The following is a 21,788-nucleotide window of genomic DNA, read 5'->3' as shown; positions in this document are numbered from 1 at the left end:
AAGTTATGACAGCTGCTGCGTTCACCATGAAATCCTTCCGAAAACACGACCTGAAACCCAATACCATCGCCATTCTTCCACCTCAAGGCTACCAACCCAAGAGAAACTATTCCCAGGCCTGTATGCACTGGCTCCACTATCTGATGGAAAGGGACCCCCATCTGCACCTCCAGCACGCCAGGAATGGTGGTGAAAAAGAGTTCACGTGTGGAGAGGGCCAACATCGGTACAGCGTGGATGGGTACGATCCAGCGACAGGCACCATCTACGAATTCCTGGGCTGTTTCTGGCATGGGTGCAAGACCTGTCACAAGACCCGACGTGGAGAACCGCATCCCGTCCTGGGCACGTCGTTGGGAGCCCGTTACACCGACACCCACTACCGCTTTAGTCTCTTGAGTCAACACCCTGAGGTGAAACGGATCGTTACCCTGTGGGAGCACGAGTTTACGAAAATGCAACGGGAGGACTCCGCTCTACGTGCTTTCTTGCAGGGGCCCCACTGTAGTCACGTTCCTGGGCCGCTCAACCCTCGCGACGCCTTCTATGTAGGACGCACCAATGCCACGCGATTATGCTACGAAGCCCAAGAAGGTGAAACCATCAAGTACATCGATATTTGTTCCCTTTATCCCTACATTTGTAAGACCGGAGCGTTTCCCACGGGACACCCGACCCTTCTCCATCAACCCCCTGTGGACACGTTGTTTGAACTAAAAGGCCTGATCCAATGCCGTGTCCTACCCCCGAAACGACTCTACCATCCGCTACTGCCTTACAGATCGGGTGGCAAACTTGTCTTTTGTGCCGTACGCGTGCCGATATCCGGTCAGACTCCCCCTGCGAGCACACGGACGAAGAGAGGTCATGGGTGGGGACGTACGCCACCGTAGAACTCCAGGAAGCCGTGAAGATGTATGACTACCGGGTGCTTCAGATCGACGACGTTTGGCATTTTGACACCTTTGCACAGCATGACCCTGGCACCCAGCAAGTGGGACTCTTTGACACTTACATCGATCGACATTTCAAGGAGAAGCTCGAAGCCAGCGGATACCCCGAAGGATGTACGGATCATGACGCTTACATCCAGGAGATTTACGACAAAGAAGGCATTCGGTTGGACAAGGACCGCATCGAAAAAAATCCAGGACGTCGCACGATTGCCAAGATGCAACTGAATTCGCTCTGGGGCAAGTTTGGGCAACGGGTAGACTACAGTCAGAACGTCTATATGAACGATCCTGTACAGTACTTTGCCTTGTGGAGGGATGAACGCAATACCATCGAGGATGTGACCGTTGTCAACGAACACATGGTGGAAGTGACCTATACCCAGCAGAAAGAATTCCAAACCCCTCATTCTCATTTCAATGTCGCCATCGCTGCTTGGGTCACCGCCCAAGCACGTCTCAAGCTGTACGAGACCCTTGCCCTGGTGGACCGCAGGGTCTTGTACTTTGACACGGACAGCGTCATTTACATTCATCGACCCCACGACGCGAATCCAGAGCTGGGTCATTCGTTGGGTGAGTTTACGGATGAACTGGACGGAAACACCATCAAGACGTTTGTGTCAGGAGGCCCCCAAAACTATGGCTATGAGTTAATGAACCCCACACCCGATGGAACGTGCACAACCTGCAAAGTGCGAGGGTTCACTTTAAATTACCGAAATCAACGCCATCTCAACTTTGACACCATGAAAGGACTGATACTGGGACAACGGTCTGGGAAAGAGGAGGAGGAGAAAATCAGTTTGGATTACCCTCATCAGATCATTCGAAAAGGACCTCGGCACGAAAACGCACTCGTGACCCGCCCCACCCGAAAAGACTATCGTACCGTGTACGACAAGCGACGTGTCGTCTACGACGAAACCACAGGCCTACCTGTAGACACGCTCCCCTTTGGGTACAGAGACGACTTTCTATAATTTTTTTCATGACAGGGGAACAAAACTGAATCGACATGGACCCCTACAGAAAAAAAAACGGATCGAAATCTGACCAATCCCAAGCCTGGGTTGTCGACCAATCAGAGGCCGTGCTCGAGCCATGGTGGGCTCTGATTGGTCGAACTGAGGTTGTGCTTTCTCTCTCACGCTACAAGCCTAACCCTATGGAAAAGAAACACAAGGGTCGGTCCAGTTTGGAAAAATGGAGACTCAGACCAGACACCGGAACGGGCCAATCAGAAAGCAGGACCTCCGTGGCTTTTAATACGACCGATGCTCTCCGGTCATCACTTTTCACTGAACGGACCAAGCAACAACATCGCCCCTCTGATTGATGTTCCTCACGTTGTGTTGGTTGTTGGCGTTTTATCTGGAAGAAACACGTGTTTGGAGAGAGTACCATCAAGTGTTGACACACCTCCGTGAAGACTTGGAAAGAAACAACAACAACAACAACGAACAGAACATCCGGACAACATCATGTCGAAACGGTTGAATGACAAGACACGAAGCGACATGAGTGGCCAAGGAAGCAGTGGAGATGGGAATGGTGACATGACTGCTGAACTGTGGGGTGAAGTGTACGACTTGCTGTGTTTAAAGATGAAGACCAACGACGCGTACGCCAAGTTACGTGCGAAGGGCGACAACCTGATGTGCGAACAGATACGTTCAAAGATGAGGAAGCTGACTGAACCCGAGAAAGGTACATCGAAGAAGACGATAAAGAAGATCCAGAAGAAAAAGACAAGCAAACCCACAGTCGTTGTGATCCCCACAGCAGCAACACCCACCACCACCACCACCACCACCACAGCACCAGTCCCCACCACCACCACCACAGCAGCAACAGCAACAACGGCTGCAGCGACCACAGACATCGAAACGATGGGGACATCCTTTTTGAAACCTGCAACGCCTGCAAAAAGACGATCACGGAAGAAATTATCTCTGAAGATCCCTCCTCAAGAACAGCTGTAAGTACCCTGCTCTTCTTTGTCTCAGTCATTCTTGATGTGATGTTGATGTTGATGTCGATGACTCTACCTATTCCTATGATAAATGGACTCTGTCCTATGATTGACAGGACCCCTGATGTCAGTTCAGCCCAGTCCGTGCTAGAACAGTGGTGGGAACAAACCCCTCGGGAGCCCACCTATTCACCGAATGCCCCTGTGACGATGGCGACGGGTGACCGTGATGATCATGAAGCGCTCAAGCTGGCCACTCTCCCTTCCATGGATCTGGACACGCTCCCCCTGCTTGAGGCTTCTTGGTCACCAGCATCCCCGGAAGATGTTCATGTCTACTCCTCAGGTACGCCCATGGTTTGCAACGATGATGATGATGTTGATGACAACGTTGACCTGAATCCTAATGGAGAAGCTCAACTCACTCCCCTACAACGCGGATGTCGTGTTTGCCGACACAACAACATGCTAAGATACATCAGTTGCAACAGCGGGCAAGTGATGTGTCATGTCTGTGGTCTGGAGCTCATAGACTGTACTTGTAGTATGTTGACCTATGACAGCACAATGACACATGATGACATGCCTATCACATCTGCTGAGGATCACATCTTATGGTGATCCTCCTCTTCACTCGAAGAACTTTACAACACGTAAGCTGCAACCGTGATCAAGTGATGTGTCATGTCTGTTTCAGGGAGGCCATAGACTGTACGTGTTGAACGGATGGACCTCTCACATGTTTGAGGGAGGATCACCTCTTATGGGCTTGAAGATGGAAGAGGAAAATGTTGTCGCGTTATTGTTGTTGTTGTGGTTGTTGTAGGGACATGCAAAGCACTCCCTCCTCCATTGACTTTTCGTATTTCCATTGTATCTGGTTGTGATTGGGTTTTTTCATGATAAAACAGTGATTGATTTGAACTGACTCTTTGTGTCTTGATTGATCTCAACTCCAATAGAGTGCCGAACCGAGGGTAGAGGTTGAGTTGAGATGTCGTTTACGTTGTCTGTCTGTCTGTCTGTCTGTCTGTCTGTCTGTCTGTCTGTCTGTGCATCTGTCATGTCAGTGCACACCCAAGTGTAAAATTAAAATAAAAATAGATAAAAGAGAAAGGCCATGCTTGAAAGATCAGCTGCCTGGTGTCAGTCATTCCAGTACGCATCGATCCCCACACCCCTCCCCATGTACCATGTCATGTCATGGATCATGTCATGGATCATGCCGTGTGTCCGTCAACCCAAACACAGGATGACGTCACGTGATGAGGTGGAGGAGGTGGAGGAGGTGGAAGCTAAGGTCATGACCTTCCGTTGAAGGGAGTAGGGTGGAGAGTTTCATAAAAGCAGGCGAACCCTCAGACCTGATTTCAGTGAAGTCACCGTCATCACCGATTCCGAGTGGGTGTCTGAAAAGGCGAGAGAACAAGAAGCGACAAAACGTCCCCTCTTTAGGGACGACACATGGCGACTCAGTGACATTCTGGAGGGACCTTTTCCTTCTTACACCCTGTGTCATCCTTCTCATCCTCACTATGATTCATTTCAAGAACGTCTGAGGTCTTTTAAAACGTGGCCTAAACAGATGACCCAGACCCCGTATGACATGGCCATGGCTGGCTATTTCTATCCAGGCTGTGACTGTGTGACCTGTTATTGCTGCGGTGTGGCACTCCGCCAATGGGAAGCCACAGACCAACCCTGGAAAGAACATCTGAAGCACGCCAAAGTCCCCTGCGAATACTTGTGTGTGTTTTGTCCTGATGGAGAAGTGAACGAAAAATACAGACGTTTGGTGTCCCAAGAAGCACGGAAGAGAAGAGTCGAGTGTCTTGTTCACCCCAAGTGACAAAGTTTCTTTTTTCAAAGTGTACAGACGTTCATACCCTCGTGTTCACAAAAATCACAGGGACGCCCCCTCATCCTGTGACTTTTTGTTTTGTGGTGTTGGTTCATGTGAGCGGGGGATTAAATTTTTTTTAAAAAACCCATAGTCGTGTTATGTGGTCTGTAGGATGAAGAAAAACAAAACAGGATCGAAATGCACACCCCGATAAAAAAAACAGATCGAAATCGGACCAATCCGAAGCCTGGGTTGTCGACCAATCAGAGACCGTGCTCGGGTCATGCGGGACTCTGAATGGTCGAACCGGGGTTGTGCTTTCTCTCCCATGGTAAAATCCATTTCCTATGGAAAAGAAACACAGGGGTCGGTCCGTTTTGGAAAACCGAGGTGCAGACCAGGCACCGAAACGAACCAATCGGGGGTGCGGCCTGGGGAACCAATCAGGAACCAGGGTGTCAGTGGCTCTCCTATAAAAACAAAACAAGAGCGAAGCCACTCACACACACACACACTACATTCTATGAAACCCATCATGCCAGCTCGATACAGTTGTATGAAGTGCCAGACCGACAGTCACAGTTACCTGTACTGCCCTGAAGTGACATGCCTCGAGTGTGACACTCAAGGTCACCGTCACTATGTCTGTCCGAAGATGAACAGTCAAGAGAAGCAGGAGAATCGGAACCTGGGTCCATGTTACAACTGTGAAGCCATGGGTCATTTCGCTGCAGATTGCCCAGAACCCAGTCGAAAGAAGACTCCCCATCGCCTGGACCGCTGTTACAACTGTCAAGCCCTGGGTCATTTCGCTGCAGATTGCCCAGAACCCAGTCAAAAGAAAACGCCAGCAACACCGTCCACGTCGACACCCGTGGCATCCGTGGCACCCGTGACACCCGTGACAACCGTGACACCCGTGACACAAGTGATTCATCTCATCGAAGACATGCACGTCGATGTCCTCGACCTAAAAGAATGCCTCGCACAACTCCGTGCGGGCATCACACCTCGTGTAGAGAAAAGAAAACGGGTCAGAAGCCTCTCAAGAAAGCACGCTTCAAAGCGCCGACGACACCTTCAGTCCGAGGATGAGATGGAAGTAGAGGATGAAGAAGATAGATCATCTGAACAAAGCGACTAACGCATGGGCCATGCTGCCCCACTGTTTTTGACCAGTGTCCCATGGTTTGCAGTTTTTCCAGTGTTCCAGTGTTCCAGTGTTCCTGCCGTTTCCTGTCGTTTCCAGTTTCCAGTTTCCAGTTTGTTTTCCAACGGCCCTTTTCAGGGCCACCCATCTCTCCTGAAAGACAACTCTCCTCCTTTGCTTTGACGACCCTCCAAACCAAACCATGAACCCGTCTCCTCCTCCTTTCCTCCCTCCCTCCCTCCCTTCACCACCACCACCACCACCACCCTCCCTCCCTCCCTTCACCACCGCCACCCCGTCTATGTTTAGAACAACAACAACAACAACAACCACAAACGATTTTTGACACGCTTCTTTCCATGTCGATCCCGTTCACCTTTTACGGGCGCTTCTCCGGGTTTCCCCCTCCTTCTCCCCGGAAACGGAGGCAACGCCCTCTTGGAGGCGTGCGCCACCGGACACGGAAGTGCCGCCCTCTTGGAGGCGCACGCCACCGGAAACGGAAGCGCCGCCAATTTTGGAGGCACGCGCAGGTACCCATCATGCACTGCGCAGGTCACGTGACCGGAAGTGACGTCACAGAGGTCACGTGATCCTCTCGACCAATCAGAAGCCAGGAGCGGTTCCAGAATCCTGAGGTGGTTCTGCACTGATGTGCCTTACTACTGACATGCATCAACCAAGTCAGCAATTCTGACCACCCGATCTCGTTAGTTGCCTCTCACGACAAGCACTGTCGCCTTTTACGGCAAGGATGGGTTGTTATTCTACCCCGGATCTTCACGGGTTCATCGTACATGAACAGTAGAACCAGTGTGACGCGGGACTATGTGGAGAATGATGTTATTTACCGTGATGGTAGTAATAATTACTCAGTTAATTTTTTTACACAATTTGAGGTGGAAAGGTATTCACGGATAAATTACTAAATACGTTCGGAATAACTCTTTTGGAAATGTGTTCAATTCTGAACATACATATTGTGAATGGAAGATTTAGAACTGACTATCAAATCGGTGACTACATTTATTGGGCATTTAGTGAGTGAGTGAGTGAGTTGGGTTTCACGGCGTCTAAGCTAAATGTGGGAGGAAAGCCCGCAGTGATGCAGGCCTCAGACGTTTACCACATGGGTGAAACCAACGAGCACGGGTATGGTGCTGACAAACCTAGAAAAATAATCGTGTAGAACCGGGAGATCTAAGGCAAAGTTTCCAAATATTCTGAAGTTTAATACACTCTTGTCATCGCAAGACCCTATTATCCAGTACTTGTTTTACGCCAATGCTGTAAGAACACAAATACTGCAACTTTGATAATATGCACTTATGTAAAAACATGCAAAGGAATGTGTGGTATTTCATACTATTTCCGCTTAAATTGTTTTTCGTTTGTACTAAAAGGCCCGTGGCCTATAAGTACTAAATAAAGTGAGGACTAATTATTCGTAATAGAATATATTCTTCCTACAACTGTACGCGTTTTCTCAGGAACAAAAAAAGTAGAGCCATGAAACTTGTGAAAGTGCACGGCACCATTCATATTCCTACAAACTCTCAACAACGACAACCTGGTCCTTATTTACAGGGTTTTTTGTATGAGTCATAACTTACTATTTTGTTGAATCTTGGTACAAAGGTGTATCTAGGGACACTATACAATATGACTTTATTTACGTTATAAGGGATATTTAGATATATTTTTATTACAGTATCCAACGGAATGGAGTCCTCTGGTTGGTCAAAATTAAGATAGTCAACCCTATTTAAGACTATTTTACCGTACTAATAAGTGCTCTTTATGAAACTAGGTGTGGATGATCAGCACAACATACAGTAATATTATTGGGGATATATGTTGTATTCATGTCTTATGTTTGCAATGGAGGTTTTGGGTTTTTTCAACAAAAGGTAAGTTTTTGCAATATGCTTCAACATGGGGAAAGGGTTAGACATTGCACACTTGTGACAGTTGTCCTTGTGTTTGGGGGGTGGGGGTTAAAGTTTATGGCAGTATTGCCCCCAGACCTGGCGGGTAGCTAGGTGCGCGGAAGCTATGCTCGATTTTTTAAAAGTACTGATTTAACTTCGAAATTTTACTGCATCTGTCATCTTGGTTATTTGGCTTATTGACTTTGGTGTGAATGTTGTCCAAACTGCACGAAATTGCTTAAAATGCAATCAGATGGTTAACAAATTTAGGGGGGGGGGGGGGGGACTTTTCCTCTTTTTTCGGGAAAACCTGCTCACATCCCTGATATTACCCTGTTAAAAAAATAACGAGCGGACTCCCGTATCCCAGTTTACCTTTCCATTTCTATAGCAATATATTTAACATTTCATTACACGATTTTTGATAACGCCCTGAATTCATACATGCTTGAGTTCCTTGTAACAAAGACTCCTCTTAAACCACTATTTCTAAACTCCAAAACTAAGTCACTGATGAAGAGAGCAAAAGAACAGGACATAACATATGGCCTTGACGGACATGTTGACGGAGATGTTGTCAGTGTTTCTGTTTTACATTTATTCAAATGCATAACTTTAACTTACTACTCTTCTGTTACAGAAGATTATTTATTTTTTCCAACTACACCCTTATGGTACAATACATACAATGACGTCTGACTGTCGATGAAATCGAGACTTTTCGGACGTTTAAAAAACCTTTACTGTCTGTGATCTGCGGTGTGACCTTTCTTAAAAAGAGGTAGAATCATACAGATATTCCACGAATCACGTGTCACGATAGCAAAGCTATCTGGGAAACGCACTCCTTGATCTAGTGTTGAAGCGACCGCCCGAGAAGCCGAAGGTCCGGCTTTCAATCCCAGGACGCTTCATACCAAAGACGTTTTAACGATGGTACTTGTTATTACCCTGTCTGGGGCTCGGCATAAAGGGGGATAAAACAAGGACTGGTCGGTTCGGAGTCAGAATACTGTGTCTGAGTAGGGTATTCATGTTAAACTGCGGCATGGTATCTCAGTGAGCTAGCACTATAAATCGGCATCAGTCCGGACTAGTACAAGCAGCCACACACACACACACACACGTGCATGCACGTCGCTATATTAAAGATAATAATCTTGGATGTCACGTTAAACCCAGTTTCACCTCACCTATACCACATGTACCAGACGCCTTGCCTAATTTTAGAGAAATTATTGCTTATCCTATCTCTTCTTGAGTGATTGGATCTGATAAACTAGATGAATTTTTGCAGTCAAAGCATTCAGTCCTGATTAGTGGTTAAATCAGAAAAAGATTTAAATGTTACGATGTTACATCCCCCAATTCCTGATGTAACAAGTATTTAGAGTAGATATAACAAGATTCAACAGCTTGAATATCATTGCTGCAGGAACATAATACAGATTTAACTTTTTTCTCTGGTGCACATTTAATTCCATGTACTATTTTATTGTCATGCAACTGTTGTGTTTTACATAAACTTTGTTAAAGCTTTTGGGCTTTTGTGTGTATTACTAATACATGTTAAAGCTTGCTTTCATTGGCAATTTGTATACCAACCAATTTACATAGTTCTATCAACAAAACACCAAAATGATTTGTCACTTGAGTCTTCTGAGATAACACAACTAAAATGTACGTACCTGCAATGTTGCCGAATGCCTCTACTCCAAATGGGAACTTTATAAACCTTCCTGATCGTTCGATATTTCCAACGAAACTGATCGTATGCATCTGCCGGCTGTAGATCGGGAATGTTTAGGCTGTCCCCATCCAGCAGCTGTAACAGTGGTGGAGCCGCACAGTTACGAGCTGTCTCTCTGGATACATCGAGTTGACCAAGTAAATATATAATAGTACTTGGCCTAAATCGATACCGTTCAAAAACTTCGTCAACATCTAAATCTTCCGGCGGGTTGGAATAATCGCGAAACACTCTGAGAACACAGGTTTTCCGCCTCGCTTGTCGAGTCTGACTCAGGTTAGCTGCCATTGTTGATATCGAACTCTGCTAACATTTTTTTTTTCTACGTGCTGCTAAAGTATTTTCATTATTAATATATTTTGCCAAACTATCTTTGTCTCGCATCGCTAGCACTGCGTTTTGGTAATTTCGGGAGGTATTTCTGGGGCAGTTTATATACGCTAGTGTTATATAAAAATATGTTGAGAGGGTTTACTCTTATTTAGAATAATTGTGTGACGTCTCTTCATTCTCCTAATAGTACTGTTGCAAATAATACCATTAATGTTCTGTTCTGTTTATGTCCTTTTATTATTATTCCGATGACAATGATATTGACGATTTGAACTCAACAATAATCCGTATTTAATCTGGTTATGATTTGCGAACAGATGGTTTTAATGCCAGAGTTGGTATGAATAGTTACGTTTCTGTTGTCGATCAATGTATGGTGCGTTATTCTATTTAACAGATGTGTATACGTTGGGTAACTTTTCAGCCACGTAAGTCACAGCGAGTTCATCAGATTGATTTTCCTTTGCCAGAAGTGTGTAAAATCCTACATTGTGAATGATCGTACATCACAGACACAGAAGTGTGTAAAATCATACATTGTGAATTATCGTACATCACAGACACAGAAGTGTGTAAAATCATACATTGTGAATGATCGTACATCACAGACACAGAAGTGTGTAAAATCCTACATTGTGAATGATCGTACATCACAGACACAGAAGTGTGTAAAATCATACATTGTGAATGATCGTACATCACAGACACAGAAGTGTGTAAAATCCTACATTGTGAATGATCGTACATCACAGACACAGAAGTGTGTAAAATCATACATTGTGAATGATCGTACATCACAGACACAGAAGTGTGTAAAATCATACATTGTGAATGATCGTACATCACAGACACAGAAGTGTGTAAAATCATACATTGTGAATGATCGTACATCACAGACACAGAAGTGTGTAAAATCATACATTGTGAATGATCGTACATCACAGACACAGAAGTGTGTAAAATCATACATTGTGAATGATCGTACATCACAGACACAGAAGTGTGTAAAATCCTACATTGTGAATGATCGTACATCACAGACACAGAAGTGTGTAAAATCCTACATTGTGAATGATCATACATCACAGACACAGAAGTGTGTAAAATCCTACATTGTAAATGATCGTACATCACAGACACAGAAGTGTGTAAAATCATACATTGTGAATGATCGTACATCACAGACACAGAAGTGTGTAAAATCATACATTGTGAATGATCGTACATCACAGACACAGAAGTGTGTAAAATCATACATTGTAAATGATCGTACATCACAGACACAGATGGGTGTAAAATCCTACATTGTGAATGATCGTACATCACAGACACAGAAGTGTGTAAAATCCTACATTGTGAATGATCGTACATCACAGACACAGAAGTGTGTAAAATCCTACATTGTGAATGATCGTACATCACAGACACAGAAGTGTGTAAAATCCTACATTGTGAATGATCGTACATCACAGACACAGAAGTGTGTAAAATCCTACATTGTGAATGATCGTACCTCACAGACACAGAAGTGTGTAAAATCATACATTGTGAATGATCGTACATCACAGACACAGAAGTGTGTAAAATCATACATTGTGAATGATCGTACATCACAGACACAGAAGTGTGTAAAATCATACATTGTGAATGATCGTACATCACAGACACAGAAGTGTGTAAAATCATACATTGTGAATGATCGTACCTCACAGACACAGAAGAGTGTAAAATCCTACATTGTGAATGATCGTACCTCACAGACACAGAAGTGTGTAAAATCATACATTGTGAATGATCATACATCACAGACACAGAAGTGTGTAAAATCATACATTGTGAATGATCGTACATCACAGACACAGAAGTGTGTAAAATCATACATTGTGAATGATCATACATCACAGACACAGAAGTGTGTAAAATCATACATTGTGAATGATCGTACATCACAGACACAGAAGTGTGTAAAATCATACATTGTGAATGATCGTACATCACAGACACAGATGGGTGTAAAATCCTACATTGTGAATGATCGTACATCACAGACACAGAAGTGTGTAAAATCATACATTGTGAATGATCGTACATCACAGACACAGATGGGTGTAAAATCATACATTGTGAATGATCGTACATCACAGACAGAGATGGGTGTAAAATCATACATTGTGAATGATCGTACATCACAGACACAGATGGGTGTAAAATCCTACATTGTGAATGATCGTACATCACAGACACAGATGGGTGTAAAATCATACATTGTGAATGATCGTACATCACAGACACAGAAGTGTGTAAAATCCTACATTGTGAATGATCGTACATCACAGACACAGAAGTGTGTAAAATCCTACATTGTGAATGATCATACATCACAGACACAGAAGTGTGTAAAATCCTACATTGTAAATGATCGTACATCACAGACACAGAAGTGTGTAAAATCATACATTGTGAATGATCGTACATCACAGACACAGAAGTGTGTAAAATCATACATTGTGAATGATCGTACATCACAGACACAGAAGTGTGTAAAATCATACATTGTAAATGATCGTACATCACAGACACAGATGGGTGTAAAATCCTACATTGTGAATGATCGTACATCACAGACACAGAAGTGTGTAAAATCATACATTGTGAATGATCGTACATCACAGACACAGAAGTGTGTAAAATCATACATTGTGAATGATCGTACATCACAGACACAGAAGTGTGTAAAATCATACATTGTGAATGATCGTACATCACAGACACAAAAGTGTGTAAAATCATACATTGTGAATGATCGTACCTCACAGACACAGAAGTGTGTAAAATCATACATTGTGAATGATCGTACATCACAGACACAGAAGTGTGTAAAATCATACATTGTGAATGATCATACATCACGGACACAGAAGTGTGTAAAATCCTACATTGTGAATGATCGTACATCACAGACACAGAAGTGTGTAAAATCATACATTGTGAATGATCATACATCACAGACACAGAAGTGTGTAAAATCATACATTGTGAATGATCGTACATCACAGACACAGAAGTGTGTAAAATCATACATTGTGAATGATCGTACATCACAGACACAGATGGGTGTAAAATCCTACATTGTGAATGATCGTACATCACAGACACAGAAGTGTGTAAAATCATACATTGTGAATGATCGTACATCACAGACACAGATGGGTGTAAAATCATACATTGTGAATGATCGTACATCACAGACAGAGATGGGTGTAAAATCATACATTGTGAATGATCGTACATCACAGACACAGATGGGTGTAAAATCATACATTGTGAATGATCGTACATCACAGACACAGATGGGTGTAAAATCATACATTGTGAATGATCGTGCATCACACACACAGATGGGTGTAAAATCATACATTGTGAATGATCGTACATCACAGACGCAGATGGGTGTAAAATCATACATTGTGAATGATCGTACATCACAGACACAGAAGTGTGTAAAATCCTACATTGTGAATGATCGTACATCACAGACACAGAAGTGTGTAAAATCATACATTGTGAATGATCGTACCTCACAGACACAGAAGTGTGTAAAATCATACATTGTGAATGATCGCACATCACAGACACAAAAGTGTGTAAAATCATACATTGTGAATGATCGTACATCACAGACACAGATGGGTGTAAAATCATACATTGTGAATGATCGTACATCACAGACACAGATGGGTGTAAAATCATACATTGTGAATGATCGTTCATCACAGACACAGAAGTGTGTAAAATCATACATTGTGAATGATCGTACATCACAGACACAGATGGGTGTAAAATCATACATTGTGAATGATCATACATCACAGACACAGATGGGTGTAAAATCATACATTGTGAATGATCGTACATCACAGACACAGATGGGTGTAAAATCATACATTGTGAATGATCGTACATCACAGACACAGATGGGTGTAAAATCATACATTGTGAATGATCGTGCATCACACACACAGATGGGTGTAAAATCATACATTGTGAATGATCGTACATCACAGACACAGATGGGTGTAAAATCATACATTGTGAATGATCGTACATCACAGACACAGATGGATGTAAAGCCATTATCTGTTTAAAAACATCTGATGTCAGTGATATTATGCAGTTATTTCTCCTTTGTGCTGACGATGATATAAATCGTGGTCAGTTCCTGGATATGTTGTTATGCTGGATCCCATCACAAAACGTTTTTCTCAAATCGGTTTTGGAAATCGGCCAATGACTGTTCAGTAATGACTGTATAAAATCCACGCACAAGAAATATCAGCTATTGAACTTATGAAAAAGAGCTGACCGAAAGACAATGTTGGTAATTATTTGAAGGCGAAAATGCATTTTTGACAAATATGTTGTGATTAAACTGAGTCTATATAAGAACGATGTGGTTCATTCTGTAAAGGGGAATATTCTTGATAGAGACCAAAAAGTTCTCGAAAAATCATTGCTTTATACTGGAAAACATAACTTTAACTGTTGGAACATGCCATGGGGGCAGTCGGGTAGCCTAGTGGTTACAGCGTTCGCTCGTTACGCCGAACACCCGGGTTCGATTCCCGACATGGGTACAAGGTGTGAAGTCCATTTCTGGTGTCCCCTGCCGTGATATTGCTGAAATATTGCTAAAAGCGGCGTAAAACCATACTCACTCACTTACTCACATGCTATGATAATTGAAACAAACTGAATTGATAAGTTATAAATTGTGCCTAAATGGCGGTTAAGTAACTGTTTACAAAACAAGCTGCAGTTGGAACTATATTACTTGTTGTCACTGGTTGACTGACTTATCTCTCAGCTTGTGATGTAATATATTAATGCGTACATTCTAGGAAAACGTCCAATGTTTAGGTACCTTTTGTGAGAGAGATGTTTTTGATGATAGAATTATTAATGGCAATTTATACATGATAAAATGGTTGTTGCGCTTGTGTGTTTGAGGATTGTTAATATCATGTATCAGGAAATGAACATAGTATTGAGCGCAATGCTCGCTAAATACAATGTGTATATTTATCATTTAAAAACCCACACGTATAATAACCACTTTTTCTTGAGTTGGAAATCAAAGAAACAGCTGAGAAATCATATTCACTGTCCTATCTAGATCTGGGCAAAGAAATTCAAAATGATCGGAACCTATGTACCAATGCAAGTTGAAATGCCGAAATTGGGAATCTGAAGTTTTGTGTAATGATAATACATCAAACGTAAACGTAAGTAGCTACAGACAAACACTTTCTTTTATATTCAAATTGTGTTAATGACAGGTACATGCTAGGGCAGGACATACTTACACCTGGTGTCACGACAAATTTTCAGTGATCTTTTCATATAATCTTCACGTTCAATGGAATCTATTTCGGCAGATAATCGAGACTTGTCATTGTCTTGCTTTGACGTTTTGCACGAGCAGGATATGAATACATGAACTATGATATGGCGCGTCTTTGTACATATGATCCTGCGTGATGTTTTATAATTATTATAACATAAAATCATCTACATTATGATCCCGAAGTAATAGATAATGTGTTTGTCAATAGCTACAAGATGGTCCCTCTAATAAGATCATCCTGCACGACTTGCAGTCGTTCAATGAATGAAATACTTTACACATACTGCTTAATGAAGATTGAGGCATGTTTGCCATATGCCTGATGCCCCTACATAAGCTCCTGCTTAAATTAATGAAAGTATGACCACATATCAAATAATGCAAACGGTAAGCTATCATTGCTCTGATCAATACAAGACACACTTGCTTAAACTCGCAGGGCAATACGCAGGTCCCGTTGAGAGCACAAACACCAGACCGTACAAGGAGCTGTTGTCAACAAGACACAAACCTCAGCCTAGGCTCAGTTACAATACAAGAGTCGCAGTTGTGTTGCAGAATTGCTTGGGAGTGGTTGTGCTTTGAATATATCGACACACAGGTATGTCAGTCAACCGGTATCGTCTTCATAGTGCTTATTCTCACTCAAGGATATGCTTTAGCATTATAAAGACGTGATGTATTTAATTACAGAGGGAAGCAATAGACAAAAAGATGGTGGAAGAAGCAAGTTCCTCATATGAAGAATCTAAATCTAAATTCAAACTTAAGGGTAAGTTTGTTTGTTTTGTTTTTTATGCCCCCCTGACTTTTGATGTTACCTGTAAGTAAGCGAGTGTGTGTGAACAGATGTGTAGTCATCTTGGTGGGAGAGGTAAAATTAAATGTGACCTACACCAACATGAGCATATGAACCTGTTAACCAACGTGGTCCTGAAAAAACAGCGATCACAATCACTTCGAATCTGGCAATACAACTCACCGAATCTTGGCACGCCATACACACACACCCTCAGACAGCAAATTACCGCAATAGGAAAGAGGAGGCCAGTTCCTAAGATACCATTTATAGGACATATTTATCAACATGAACTCATTTGAATGTACACGAACACACACAATCCTAGCTGATTTTGTGATTTTATAACTGCTTCGTTAGAGAGATCGTGAACACTGTCTCTGGTAATGAGATCGACTGTCAATGGTAACAGGTGTAAGTATTACATTTATATAAGATGAGTATACATCGTGATCCTTTTTGCACTGTTAACTTTGCTAACTGGCCCGTGTGTTTAATGTATCAACACGCATCGATAAAGGTGTATATATATCAGCCTATTGCGTTTTCTACTTTTTCACACATAAGTGCCTTGAACCAATAGACCCGTGAATATCCAGGGTAGAATAGGTCTTTAGTAACCCATGTTTGCAGTAATAGGCGACTATGCTAGTCGTATGAGGCGAAAAACGGGATCGTGTGGTCAGACTCGCTGACTTGGTTGTTGCATTTCATCGATCGAAATTGCGTGGATCGATGCTCATGATATTAATCACTGAACGGTCTGGTCCAGATTCGATTATTTACGGACCTTCGTCAAATAAGTCGAATATTTCTGAGTGCGGCATTAAACAACAAGCCAACCAACCAAATTGAAACAATCCATCAGGCAATGTGATAATGATGATTTAACCAAACCGTGATTCATTCATACAACATTTACCCTTGTCCCACAGTTACCTTGGATACAGATGAGTTGGAATTCGAAATAAAATATAAAGACAACCCCACGTGGACTCAAACCACAACATGGAACTGTGAGGTAGTACCTGCAACACTTGACCTCCCAATTCACAAAGAGCTGTACACGATTAAGAAGTTACAGAAGACGTTTGATGACTCCCTTCATGTCACTCTCACCAGCATACGGACTAGGAAGAGGTTTATGACATTTGCCTTCGGACATAACACTCCAGACGATGCTGTTCAGATGTGCAATAAGTTCGCAGAGGTTAAACCACGAATTTTGAACTTCACTCAGGAGATTGACGCAAGAATGACAAGCATCAATTTGAGGTGTTCTAACACAGGTACTATAACTTATGTTGTCAGATAACTTTGAGGTGTTCTAATACAGGTACTATAACTAATGTCAGATAACTGCAGACATCTAGTGATGCCTATCATTGTTACAGAGATAATGAAAGTCATTTTTATCTACATGGTTACAAACTACTAGGATAATAACATGTAATAGGTGAAAGTGTTCAACTTCTTCATTGTGTCCTTCGCACATGGGTACATTTAAGCAAAGCACGCAGTTTCCCAAAATCACATAATAGAATATAGTTTTGAAAGATATTGTACGGATGTAACCTATTCCAAACAGATTTTACCCAGCTGTAGGAAGTTGAATACTCTCATCCCTGGAAAAAAGACGATTATGATTTCTCGATTCTTCTTAAAAGTTTATTTAATTAGCGATGCTTTAAAAATATTTTTAGAATTGACCACCGTCGACACTCTTTATTTTGTTTGTTTTGTTGTTTAATGCCGCACTCAGCAGTATTCCAACTATATGTGGGGGGCACGGGTGGCCCAGTCGTCTGAGGCGCCGCGATTCGCTGTGCAGAGTTGCGTCCCTTGGGCACGCCAGAAACCTATGATTGTGGGTTCGAATCCCGGTTCGCCCCGATTATGTTTCTAGGTTTGTCAGCACCATACCCGTGCTCGTGGGTTTCACCGAAGTGGTAAACGTCTGAGACCTGCATCACTTCGGGCTTTCCTCCCACATTAAGCTGACACGCCGTGATATAACTGGAATACTGTTAAAAGCGGCGTTAAACCCAACTCACTCACTCACTCACTCCCAACTATATGTTGGTGGTGTTTTTCACCAATAACCATTCTCGGACTACCCACCAAACGTTTAATGAAAGCGAAATAAAAATGTAATAGCGCAGTTTCTGAAATAATTGTACGTTTACCAGCACTAACAACTTACTCTTGGTTATGTCATTTCTTCAAAGAAAGTTATTTTCTTTCCATACGAAAGAATCAAAGTATTCTGATAGGGAAGGAAATTTAACCCTTTAAATTTTCTATCTTTCAGTTGATTTGCTATTTATCTACAACATCACAATACCTTTAAAGAGTCACATGAAAAAGAAACAACATTTTCGTTTTCCAATTAACATTTGAATTCTGAATTCAATCACTGAAATTAAAATGATATCTGGGAGCCTAATTATTACAAAATAAATAGTCATTACTAATTAATAATAAGATGGCGTGTACCGACTTAACTTTGTGTTACAGCAACCCCGACTCCAGCAAGTACTTATCCTCAGACAATCTTCAAACTCCGTGAAGCCAGTCGGTGGGGGTACCTTGCGGATGTGAAGCGAATCCTGGAAGCAGGTCAGGTTGACGTCAACTGTGTGGACAGGTGTGGGTGGACACCTGTGATGTGGGCAGCATGGTGTGGACATAGAGAAGTGGTGGAGCTCCTGGTGAGTGAAGGAGCTGATGTGTCACTGGTGAATGATGACGGTGACAACAGCCTTCACTTCGCCTGTATGGGGGGAGATGTGGAGACGGTGAAGTTTGTTCTCTCACAGAATGCAACGAACGTCAACAGTAGAGGACGGTTGGGCAGGACACCGGTGGTGGCGGCAGCAGAGAATGGACGTAAAGAAGTGATACAAGTCCTTGTGAGTGATGGAGCTGATGTGTCACTGGTGGACGATAACGGTAACAACATCCTTCACTGGGCCTGTGCGGGAGGAGATGTGGAGACGGTGAAGTTTGTCCTCTCACAGAACATAGTGGACATCAACGCCAGGAACAAAAAGGGACAGACAGCGTCTGACACTGCGAGACTCGAGGGACGTCAGGAAATGGAGACACTCCTGGTGTCTCATGGCCCTCAGTGAATGTAGTGCTTGTGCAGACGATGAAGGAGGATATAGTGAAACATATGCACATGCTCATGATATATTGTAATCGTGGAAACGCCGCGCTTTTGGCAGATATTACTTGAGAAAATGGAATGGATTTTGTCACTTTTATTAAATATTTCAGGCTTGAGTTGGGAATGTTTAATGTTCGAGGAGAAATATAATTTGTCGAAAACATTTTGATACATTTTTTTGCTGTTGAAGCATTAGGAGCTTTGCAAAATCAGGTAAAAAAGAGTTATTTAAGAGTAAGTATAGATGATGTATGACTGGCATATAAACATTGCATTTGTAATATCATGTTATGTTAATTGTCATAATAATTATTATATTCGCTTATATCTGGGTGCACTCTGTAAATTCAGAGTGTCGCGGTTCATCCAGTTGAAATGGCATCAAATGTACAATGGTAGTCACAGTGTTGATGACGTCATGGCTGATCGTCATTGTGGTCATGGGCCTAAAGCAAAGTGGTTAGCTGTCTCTTTTGTTTGCGTGCGTGAGTATGGTTTTACGCCGCTTCTAGCAATATTTCAGCAATATCACGACGGGGGACACCAGAAATGGGCTTCACACACTGTACCCATGTCGGGAATCGAACCCGGATGTTCGGCGTGACGAGCGAACACTCTAGCCACTAGGCTACACGACCGCCCCTCCTCCCACACAGATAGCCCATGGAAGCATGAGGTCGTGTGAAATAATTTATTCAAGATTAGCACCAAGTCTATCTAATCTTCCTTGCCAGTTGCATTGAAGTTCATGAATGTCTGAGGGGAAGCTCTTCAATTAAACTGAAAAATGACGCAACATTTGGAGCTATAATATGCATGAATGATCCTTGCACCGTTCACAGTGAGCACCACTACACCTCCCACATTAGGACAGTGTTGATATTATTGAATGTATGAATTAAAAGTTGTATAAAGATCACATGCGATAATGACATAGGAACAACACAGAATCTTGGCACTTGCAAGATTGGAATATTGACTAACGTGGTGATATCTGCACGCCTATTTGGCCACATGCTATACCTTTGCTTAACTTGATGAGTCATGCATGTAACTTGATTTGCGTAACGTGACGTACTATGCATTTGTGTAACATGATCATCTATGAATAAACGTAATTTGATGTTCTACACATGTGTTTAGCGAGATAATCTATGCATTTGGGTAATGTGATGATCTACGCATGTGCTTAGCCTAATGATCCACGCTTTTATGTGACATTATGAACCATGCATGTGTAATGAATGTGTGTAAAGTTGTAGTGCACGTTTTTATGCATACTGTGTAAGGGGTGCAATCGAGCAGGACATGATTTCCCATTTTCCAAACATCTGATGTCATCACTGATTTTCAGAGATCTATTCATATAATTTGCACCACTATTTTGCCTTTTAGGCCAAATGGAAATCTGTGTTAGGTTTAAGGGGAACTTCTTATGCTCTGGCTTTGACGTTTTATATCTGAAAAGAGTAAAAGCTAACACCACAGAGTTCCTGTTTAGTTTATGATACAAACATAGGTGTTTTGTAATTTAGAGCTAAGTTACCAGTAGATTTATCTGCGCCAAATTAACGTTGTCCGTTCGGTGCCAGATTCAGGTTGACTCAAATGTAAGTCCTAACTCTACACTGAAATACAGAATGTTTATCTGATAAATTGCACTGCCAATCAACACGCTTCATTGGTTTGACTACCTTAAACAATAGAAGTGGGGATTCTGAATAGTCCCAGCTGCAATATGTCAGTTATCTTAGAAGAAATACTTTTCGAGTCAACTTTGAAAAGTTCTCTGACATTGCTATTTCTATACATTTATACTTACGAATGAGTTGCTTAACCACGTGACCACTGACCGTGGATAATATAGACTCAATATAAAAAATAAACCCTTTGGCGAAATTGTTCCAATCAGTCATTATTCCCTGTTTGGTGGCTTTCATACCAAGACCTAAATTAGGTCCAACAACATGCCTATGTAGGCGGATAACTTTGGAAACGCATTGAAAAACCCAAATAGTCATATATTCATATCTACACGCCAGAATGGTAAACATGAACTTAACGATAATCCGTAATACGAGACGATTGATGCATCTTGTATGTGTCACTGCAAATTTGAGAGTCGGTGAGATTATTCTCGTTTGCGTCACATAAGCAACGGCCCCGTTTGATAATGGCAAAGCATTGGAGGCAATGTGTCAAAGGTGATCGCCATACAATGTCCGGTTAACGCCACCAATCACAAGTACACAAACTAATTCATTGATAATGTAAACTCAGTCTCCCACAAGGGTGAGATAGAGGTCAGTGTTATGTAGACTCAATTTCCCACAAGGGTGATGCAGACATCAGTGTTGTGTAGACACAATCTCCCACAAGGGGGAGACAGAGGTCAGTGTTATGTTGACGCAGTCGCCCACAAGGGGGAGACAGAGGCCAGTGTTATGTTGACACAGTCTCCCACAAGGGTGAGACAGA

At 42.5% G+C, this 21,788-nt stretch overlaps 3 protein-coding genes across 3 annotated transcripts; all 3 read left to right on the top strand.

Moving 5' to 3' along the window:
* The first annotated feature begins 2,437 nt into the window (after nucleotides 1-2,437).
* Nucleotides 2,438-3,549, top strand: LOC139447278 (uncharacterized). The gene is made up of 2 exons (XM_071228573.1): nucleotides 2,438-2,934; nucleotides 3,045-3,549. The coding sequence occupies exons 1-2, from the start codon at nucleotides 2,438-2,440 to the stop codon at nucleotides 3,547-3,549; spliced, it is 1,002 nt and encodes a 333-aa protein (XP_071084674.1).
* A 1,745-nt stretch (nucleotides 3,550-5,294) lies between these two features.
* On the top strand, nucleotides 5,295-5,915 carry LOC139447280 (ATP-dependent RNA helicase glh-2-like). The gene has a single exon (XM_071228575.1). It carries the CDS (start codon nucleotides 5,295-5,297, stop codon nucleotides 5,913-5,915), a length of 621 nt encoding a protein of 206 aa, XP_071084676.1.
* A 9,984-nt stretch (nucleotides 5,916-15,899) lies between these two features.
* Nucleotides 15,900-19,272, top strand: LOC139447277 (ankyrin repeat domain-containing protein 29-like). The gene is made up of 3 exons (XM_071228572.1): nucleotides 15,900-16,111; nucleotides 17,074-17,427; nucleotides 18,656-19,272. Exons 1-3 carry the CDS (start codon nucleotides 16,054-16,056, stop codon nucleotides 19,270-19,272), a joined length of 1,029 nt encoding a protein of 342 aa, XP_071084673.1. The 5' UTR covers nucleotides 15,900-16,053.
* Nucleotides 19,273-21,788: the final 2,516 nt, after the last annotated feature.

Source organism: Haliotis cracherodii, unplaced genomic scaffold, assembly GCF_022045235.1.
Source record: "Haliotis cracherodii isolate W230 unplaced genomic scaffold, xgHalCrac1.p SCAF_7, whole genome shotgun sequence".
NCBI lineage: Eukaryota > Metazoa > Mollusca > Gastropoda > Lepetellida > Haliotidae > Haliotis > Haliotis cracherodii.
This window is presented reverse-complemented; position numbering and strand designations above follow the sequence as displayed.

Bases quoted from the DNA above. Each gene is read 5' to 3' on its own strand.
- LOC139447278 (XM_071228573.1), top strand. From the start codon at position 2,438: ATGTCGAAACGGTTGAATGACAAGACACGAAGCGACATGAGTGGCCAA. The intron at 2,935-3,044 runs GTAAGTACCCTG...TATGATTGACAG, and splicing joins ATCCCTCCTCAAGAACAGCT to GACCCCTGATGTCAGTTCAG.
- LOC139447280 (XM_071228575.1), top strand. From the start codon at position 5,295: ATGAAACCCATCATGCCAGCTCGATACAGTTGTATGAAGTGCCAGACC.
- LOC139447277 (XM_071228572.1), top strand. From the start codon at position 16,054: ATGGTGGAAGAAGCAAGTTCCTCATATGAAGAATCTAAATCTAAATTC. The intron at 16,112-17,073 runs GTAAGTTTGTTT...CTTGTCCCACAG, and splicing joins ATCTAAATTCAAACTTAAGG to TTACCTTGGATACAGATGAG. The intron at 17,428-18,655 runs GTACTATAACTT...TTTGTGTTACAG, and splicing joins TTTGAGGTGTTCTAACACAG to CAACCCCGACTCCAGCAAGT.